This window comes from Poecilia formosa, unplaced genomic scaffold (assembly GCF_000485575.1).
Source record: "Poecilia formosa unplaced genomic scaffold, Poecilia_formosa-5.1.2 Scaffold32, whole genome shotgun sequence".
Classification (NCBI taxonomy): Eukaryota; Metazoa; Chordata; class Actinopteri; order Cyprinodontiformes; family Poeciliidae; genus Poecilia; species Poecilia formosa.
In genome coordinates this window covers 259,056-268,028 of record NW_006799971.1, presented here as the reverse complement: position 1 = coordinate 268,028, position 8,973 = coordinate 259,056, and the positions used below count along the sequence as shown (strand labels likewise).

At 36.4% G+C, this 8,973-nt stretch overlaps 1 protein-coding gene across 2 annotated transcripts; it reads right to left on the bottom strand.

The window, feature by feature from the left end:
- Positions 1-5,603: 5,603 nt before the first annotated feature.
- ubl5 (ubiquitin like 5) lies at positions 5,604-8,943 on the bottom strand. Of its 2 annotated transcripts, none has more exons than XM_007549575.2 (5): positions 8,837-8,943; positions 8,503-8,567; positions 7,580-7,663; positions 7,453-7,490; positions 5,604-6,260 (listed from the first exon to the last, which is right to left on the bottom strand). In XM_007549575.2, the coding sequence occupies exons 2-5, from the start codon at positions 8,556-8,558 to the stop codon at positions 6,217-6,219; spliced, it is 222 nt and encodes a 73-aa protein (XP_007549637.1). In that variant the 5' UTR covers positions 8,559-8,567; positions 8,837-8,943; the 3' UTR covers positions 5,604-6,216. The 2 variants fall into 2 exon arrangements, with proteins under 2 accessions (XP_007549637.1, XP_007549636.1); XM_007549574.2 differs by having other exon boundaries at positions 8,815-8,925.
- Between the last annotated feature and the right edge of the window lie 30 nt (positions 8,944-8,973).

Genomic DNA, 8,973 nt, shown 5'->3' with positions numbered 1-8,973 from the left:
ACATGCAGCTGGATCTTGGCATGCAGGCTATCGCTTCCGCTGGCATTTTGAGTAACCATGGCGACGTAATTAACAAAAAACAAGCGAAATCAAAACAAATTCTAACACTATTTAACACACTGTTGTGTCTATTAAACAGATAGAATTTTGTCTCATCCTCTGGGTCTCACTCACACATGACAGTTTTCAGAGAGGATTTTAACTATCACAGCAATAGAACACTGAGGAGAGCAGAGATGTAGTAGAGAACTACAAANGAACACTGAGGAGAGCAGAGATGTAGTAGAGAACTACAAAAAAGATGGCTGAACACTCAGTTCCTACAGTGGAGGGCAGAGCTTCCAGTTAGAACTACAGAGACACCCCTTGGTGGAACACTTACTAAAGTACCTCTATCAACATACTATATGTTTTATAATATATTCACCACCAATGACAAAAAAAACATTTTCACTTTTCTGCAAAATTCACCAACTGCACAATTCTTTTTAAGTAGTAAGTAGTGTAAAATAAGTAGGATTTCAAAAGAGCAGAAGAAATATGTTTTTTGAACAATGACAATATTTGTTGTTAATCTGTTGCTAACAGATGAGCGCATTTTCTGATAACACAATGCCACCAAGTAAATATCTGATTTTTACTTTTGCAAAATGTACTAACTATTTCGTGTGTCTAAGCAGTATTTCAAAAGAACTTATGTTTTATAAACAATAATTAACTTGTTAAGAGATTAGCATTTTTTTTCTGGTAAAAAACTGTCATAAAGTATAAATAAGATTTTTAATTTTGTGTTGAATGTCTTTTAAAATACATTTACCATCAATGACAAAAAAAGAATCTTCTGCAAAATTCACCAACTGTACAATTCTTGTTAAGTAGTATAAAATAAGTAATATTTCAAAAGAGCAGAAGAAATATTATGTTTTTTGATCAGTGACAATATTTGTTGTTAATCTGTTGCAAAAAGATGAGCGCTTTTTCCGGTAACAAAGTGCCACAAAGCCGTGATTTTCTGATTTTTACTTTTGCAAAATTTACCAACTGTTAATTTCTTGTGTCTAAGCAAATAAGAAGTATTTCAAAAGAGCTAATGTTTTATAAACAATACTATCACTTATTAATTTGGTGTTAAGAGATTAGCATTTTTTTCTGGTAACGAACTGCCACGAAGTATAAATCAGATTTTTTACTTTTATGTTGAATGTCTGTTTTATAATATATTTACCACCATTGACATAAAAAAAATTCACTTTTCTGCAAAATTCACCAACTGCACAATTCTTGTTAAGTAGTATTTTGAGAAGAACAGAAGAAATCTTATGGTTTTTTTTTGTTTGTTTTTTGAAGAATAATATTTGTTGTTAATCTGTTGCTAAGAGATGAGCATTTTTTTCTGTTAGTATTTAGGCTAACATTAGCATTTTGGCTAGTTTTAGCTTATACGCTGTTGAGAAAATAAATTTAAAATAAGCTAGTTTTAAAACTTAACATGTCTTGATTCAAATGCCCTAATTGTGGTTTTGAAATTAGTAATGTATTCTGGCCTATTGACCTTTGTGAGAGGCCGTAAACACGGCAGGGGTTTCTGGCTTGAGAGAGGGTCAGAGATAGCTCCTGGTTGGATGAGCACAGGTACGCCTTATTTGAATAAATTAAATACAAGAGGATAAAACTTTCTACACAGAAGTAACGAATCAGATTTTGCGCTTGCAACTTCTCCAAAGACGTCTTTGCTTTTTGTTTGTCGTTTCCATCTTTTGTCTTTTTCTCTCTCAGGTAAATTCATGTGTTGTTTGTGCTCTGAGGTTTCTGATGTTATGTGATGTGCTTTTCTGGTGATAGTATGCATCTCTCTTGAATAAATGCTGATTATTGTGACGTTGTTGTCTCTGGGTGATCTCAGTCTTTGCGCACAGCATTTTTCTGGACCCGGGCATAAGAGAGGATTTAACGAGTCAAAAGGTTTTTTAAAGTTCAAGAATTTTTCCTCTCTTAACAACGCTAATTTTAACATACTGAATGGTGTAAGCCTATGTTATCCAACAGGCTTGTGGCTCTCCCCAAGTTATTGAGTACATTGTAGCTTACTTTAACATTGATGCTAATTTTTGCCATCAGAACGCTGGGTTCCAAACAACAAGCACATTTTGGCAGGTCCTGTTTAAATTTCTTCAGAAATTTTCTAGCCTCATTCTGAACTGCAAAGACTTCATCTGGGGGAAAATATCTTCTGGATGGTGCATTGCTGTAAGGAAAAACATTTTAAACAATGGCATCTCTGTAAAAAAGTCCAGATACTGAGCCACAAACCTTCAGGTTCATAATGCTACAGTCCTGCTCACCATTATTGGTGCTCCTTAATGTTTTGCATAGCTGAGTGAACATCTTCAGAAATAAATGGAAATGTTCAAAACTTTTATCAGCAGGATCTTTCAATTTGAGATCCAAAGTAATTTAACAAAGACAACTGCCATTTCAACATAAATATTTTAATACCAAAGGACAAAACAGAAAACCAGAATGTGCACTATTATTGACACCCCTCCTTAATATTTGGATGCGCAGCCTTTGGCAGCAATGACAGCCTCCAAACATTTCTTATATCTATAAGCTTCTTACACTTCTCGGGTGGCATTTTCTCCCACATTTCTTTTGCAATATGCTCAAGTTCTCGTATATTTGCAGGGTTCCTTTCTCCAATGGTAGATTTCAGCTCCACCCAAAGATTTTCAATTGGATTGAGATCAGAACTCATTGCTGGCCATTTTAAAACAGTTCATTTTTTCCCTTTCAACCATGCCTGCGTGCTTTTGGAGGTGTGCTTTGGGTCATTATCTTGCTGGAGGACCCAGGATCTTCGCCTCAAACCAAGTTTCCTTGCAATGGGCAAGACATTTTGTTCTAGAAGTGCTTGATAATCTTCTGATTTCATGATGCCTGTGATAAGGTCAAGGCTTCCAATACCAGATGCCGCAAAGCAGCCCCACAGCATTTTGGATCCTCTTATCATGCTTGCCTGTTGGTATGGTGTTCATTTTTTGAAAGAAAAGACCAAACATACTGTGAATTACCGAAAAGCTCCACTTTTGTTTCATCTGTCCATAAAACGTTGTCCCAGAAGGCTTGAGGTTTGTCCAGGTTCTCTTTTGCAAAGTTCACGCGTTCTTTTTATATGTCTTTTTTTCAGCAATAGGGTCTTCCTTGGCCTCTGCCCATAAAGCCCCACTTTGTTTAGTGTGCGGCGTGTGGTACTTGTTGAAACAATCACACCAGACAGCTCCAGGTTGGTCTTTAGATGTTTGACATGGTGTTTTTTTCACCATTTGCACCAACCATTGAAGACTTCTGTCATCAATTTTTCTCTTCCCCCCAAGTCCACGGAGGTTCTTGATCGTTCCATGCCTGGAAAACTTCTGAACATTACGCACCGTTGAAACAGGGATATTAAGGTCTTTGGAGATAGCTTTATACCCTTTGGAAGTCTTGTGCTTGCAAATAACATTTCTGGTGTCCTCAGACAGCTCCTTTGTCTTTACCATTGTCACACGTGAAGATGGACTAACAGGTGGCTTTTAAAGCACCAATATGACCATTCATTGGTTAATTCATGTCATGTATGGAGGCAGTTCATCGCAAGTGATCCTTATTTGTGATTTTCAACAGGTGAGCCAAATTGGGTTTCCATACTGATTTTCAGCAAAGGGTGCCTGTACCATAGACATGGTAAACATTATGTTTTTCTCAATTTTTATCTTTTTAAATGTTTTTTATCATTTGCTGTTTTGCATCAAGCAAGCTATTGACATGATGATGATGTCAAACAAACTGTCAGGTTCTTGTTTGTTTTAGTCGCTATGGAAACACAAGGAGTTATGAATGGGGTAAGACTAAAAATTAAAAATACATGCATAGATATCTAAATACATAAATGTAAGTCAATAAATTTGTCCTGTTTCCAACTCATAGATGTAAAAATCTGAGATTTTACTTATGAGAATACTCGTAAACAAATAAATTTAAATTATTTTTGATAGGTTTTATAAAGACAGTAAGTATTTTTCCAGAAGTTAGACACACATCAGTCACATTTAGAAAGTGGCTCTAAACCATCTGCTTGACCTATTTTGAACTGTGGGTCAGGAGGATCCTCTTAACCCTCTAATGTCTTTTCTGACCTGGTAAAGTCTTTTTTTTTTTTTTTGCAATATATTTGTAATTAAAACTTTTCATAGTTTCATATTCCAGGTATTCCTAAAAAAAAAACATGTAACTGTGGGGTGCTGCGGTGGCACAGGGGTTAAGCACAACGCAGCTGTCACAGGTTCGATTCCTGGCCTGGTGATCTTTGCTGCATGTCTTACCCCTTCCTCTCATTACCAACTTTCCTGTCACTTCATATAAAGACCACTAGAGCAAGTAAAACATCTTACTGATTTCATGCAATTAAAATTTTAATATACCTTTTATACATTTTAAGAAATAGCATTTTTAAATTACCACCCCGTTCTTCTGTAAGTGGGTCTAAAGTGACTTGCATTTATTTCTTATGGCATTAATGGGAATCTTTGGTTTTTTTTACCAACTGTGACTGTCAGAAACACATTTTTTGAGAACCATACACACTGAATCCTAAGTGTCACCCCTGAATGATATTTTACAAAATAACTCTTACATATAAGTGTCTTTATTTTTTTACCTCATAAATGTGGGTGGGTGTGCCAATCGGTGGGTGTGCCAATCGGTGGGTGTGCCAATCAATGAGTACTGTGACAGTGTTATTGTTACAAATCAACATATTGGCCTATTTCAAAGTTAGTTAGCTAACATTATTGCCTAAATTTTACTGTGCATGTGTATTATTTGTGTGCGTGTCTGTGTCTGGATGAGAAAACCAAAACAAAGAGAATATGTTGAATGACATGCATATATTCAAGGTTCGTTCTTGTATCATTACAATAAATAAAATATAAAATCATAGCTATATAAATAAATGCATAAATAAATAAGCCAGAAAAGAATAGAGTGCCTTCTCCGGGTCGGGGAGGATGTCCTGCCCCAAGTGGGAGAGTTTAAGTTTCTCAGGAATGAAGGAAAAATGAAGCAGGAGATCTACAGGCAAATTGGTGCAGCGTCTGCAGTGAAGCGGGGGATGTGCTGGTCTGTTGTGGTGAAGAGAGAGCTGAGCCAAGAAGCGAGGCTCTCGATTTACCGGTCAATCCTTCATCTATGGTTCATGAGCTTTGGGTCAAAAAAAAAGAGGGCACAGATACAAGAGGCTGAAATGAATTTTTCCCTGTAGGGTGTCTGGGTGAGAAGCTCAGATATCCAGGAGGGACTCAGAGTAGAGCCGCTGTTCCTTTACGTCGAGAGGAGCTACACTACACTACAATGGAACTGTTTAGAGGTCATTTACTGAAAGTTTTATAAACTTTTTTTTTTTAATTATAGAAAAATATAGAACACTAGCAATGTGTAACCACAAATGTAGGTAGGCCTGTCAGTTGTTTGGACTCAGAGCCAGTTTCAGACCCACAGCGCCTGGTTGAAGACCTGAACTCGACAAATTAGATACTTTTAAAGAAAAATAAGTCACTGAAAATGACTTGTTTTTAAAAGAGCGAGCATTTTACTCAGAAGATTTACCTAAAAAAAACAAAAAAAAACAGAATGACCAATGTTTTGGAAAAAAAACATACTTCTTTATATAGAAAACAAAAGACATCTAGATAAGAACCAGAATTATACCTGTTTGATCATTTTAAACTTTTAGATAATGGATTGATAAAGAAGAGAAACTCAATTACATGTCCAGAAAAATGCAGAGAAACACTCCACAGATTCATCCTTTTTTTGTTCTCACTTTAAAACTACTAGATCATGTATCAATTAGTTGTGTTTTTTCAAATGTTTAACACAGAGATTGCTAACATCAAAACCAAACAGTGCATCACAAAACAATCATCCAAATGGTTGCGTCTAAAGATACATTTTTCAAAACTGCAACAATCACCTGCAACTTGTCTTGTGAACACACTGCATTTAATTACAGAATATCAAAAGAAACTGATTTTGACCAGAACATAACTTTCCCATTATGCTGAGACTTATATGACAGCAATGTGTTTTTGTCTGGTGGATGGCGCCCCCTTTCAGCTGCACACAGCTGTGTGTGTATGAAGTTGTGTCTGAGCATCTCTGACTTGTGGTCCTCCTCATCTACTGGTAGTACAACTCCAGGTTCATTCCATCATGGATTTCATCTGCAGGAGCAGCAGTTAAGTACAACAGTCTGACTTTATTGGCACAAGTATAAAATAACCATCAACAAACAAAATGCCGTATAGATTTCTTCTATTTTGGCCAAAGCAGGCTTCATATTATCAAACAGGTTCAAATGAAACAACCTGATTACACACAAGGTGTAGTTTTCACAGCTTGTTTTACTTAATAAGGGGAAAAATGCAATTCAAATGAACCTGAAAAACAAAGAGCTAGTTGCCCTCAAAACTGACCTGCCATTAGACATAAGGCAGTTTATTTGTTTTTTTGTTTTTTTTACATCCCTGTGAAGGAATTTTGGGTGATTCTTGCAGCATGGTTTTAATCAAGCATGCCCAAGATGTTAAACGTTATCTCACAGAAACTGAATTGGAATTAGCACCAGACTTTGAAAAGGCTACTTCAAAACCATCATTTGGACTGGAGCAGCGGTTTTGGCCTTGGAACTTTCCCATGGAGGCCATTTTAGCCCAGCCTCTCTTGATTTTATTGTTGAATGATGAATACAGACCTTCATTAAGTCAAGTGAGCCTTAGAGTGCTTTAAATGGATTCTTTTTGACCTGCTGCATGAGTCCTTGGTGTGCTCTGAGTCATGATGATAGGCTGGCCACTTCTTTCTGCATTCATGCATGATGGCTCTCTCTGCAGTCACATCTCAGTAAATTACAGTTATCACTGATTGGTTTTAATGTTGTTGTTTTTTTATAGAAACAAGCAACACATGGGGGGGGGAGTAAAGCTTGTTGAACAGCCAGACTTACTGGCGGAAACCCTCATTAGTAAGTTTAATTTAACAATGATTAGTGGGAAAAACTGTGGTTATCAAATATTTGAACACATTTGAAGTAGTTCATTTTTGCTGTCAAAACAGACCTGACAGGTCCTATAAACCACCACCCTCCTGAAGACCTGCTGCATTTTTTGTCAAGATATTCGGCATCTGGTTAAGTCCCTTTTGTCCCTCATGCAATCTGTCTGTCATAACTCTGCAAAATAGTTTTTGAGCTCAACCCATTTTTGCTCCTGGGCACAAAATACAGTCAAAACAAGCTGAAGCCAACAGGAAACACAACAAACCAAAAAACAGAAACATTCCTTTGTGTTTACCAGTAACTTGGTGCAATTTCATTGATCAGCTATAGACAGTGCAAGAGGAGCGCTTAAAGGATACAGTCTCCTAGAGTCACATGGTCCTTAAATATGGTATACCTTTAAAACAAACAACAGAAATAAATGTAAGGACATTTTGCAGATATGAACAGCAGTGAATGTGAGAGTATTTCAAATGAGCAATGTACCATTTTTTCAAAACGATCTTGTCATATCGTGTTCCTGTCTGAGCTGCGATGAGCTTCTTCAGATCTCCGATGGTATCCTCTGAGCTGAACGTGGAGGTTAAGGAGCAGTGTGATAGCACAAAAACAACTACTGCTTCTGTGAGACAACAAAAATGTCATCTACAGAGGCTGAAATCCTGGTTAGACTATTTTCAACCGTCCAACAAAAATGAACATTAGGAATTGATGATCTTGAAAGAAAACAAAAGGTCAATGATTTAAATGAGGCTCATTTTTTAAACTTCAAGTTCAGATAGTGGGCTTATGTTTGTCCTGCTGGATCTCAGTATTTTCTGTTTTTAACACTGGCTCTCAATAAGTACAAATGAAGCTGAAGCAGAATTAATATCTACTTGCTTTTTTATTCCATTTTAGTGCTGTTGGTTCAGCATATCTACATTTAACTGCATTCTTCTAAATAAAGTGGCTCTGTGTTCTCTGACAGATGGTCGCTTTCTAAGCTGCAGTTTTCTTCTTGATGAAAAACAGCTATTCTTTTCCACTAATACCACACGTTAGTTCAGGACGATAGATTATTGCAAAATTAGAGACTCAACACAATCGGTTGGGTTTCTTTTGATATAAAATTAACAATTAGGACTAGGAAACAAATATTACTGCAATGTATTATTGAAATGATCAAACTGGACCGCACTGGATTAATTTGATGATGCATTTCTCTTAAAAGATTGACTAATTTGATGACACTACAGAAATATTTGGCCTTCATAAAACCAAAATATTGAGACAGGACCATAAAAGGAAAACGGATGTCCTTTGAAATCATATCTAAATAGGTTTCACTAAGAAACTGAATAACTAATAACTTGTTGTTGTTTTTCTTATCAACCTACTGCTTTTCACATACTGTCACACAAGGATACTTGCATTTGACTCGGACTTTCTTTCCAAGACGATCGTTACAAACCACCTCGATCATTTTCACCGTCTGTCACAAAAAATAAGGGGAACGTAGTTAGGCCAGCGTTTGGCATAGCTGAACTTGATTAAACAATGGGTCAAAACATGAAGCAGTTTCGTCTGTAAATCCCTAAATTCAACACAGTAACCGTGTAAGTTAGCTAACATGCTAAAAAAAATACCGTCGTTAAATTATTATTGTATAAATAAGTAAGCATACGAATAAACAGCCTCTATAATCACGAAGATTTTTACTTAAGTAAACATTAATTTACCTAATTTAAACACTTCACATACACTGAAAGAGCAGGTTGAGAAATAGTTCTCCCTCGCTGGTATGTTCTGCAACGCTCTAGTTCGCTTTGCCGTAAAGCAGGTTCAATTTCTAGACCAATCAAATCAAGTAGAATGTTGATTCACAACAAACGGAATCC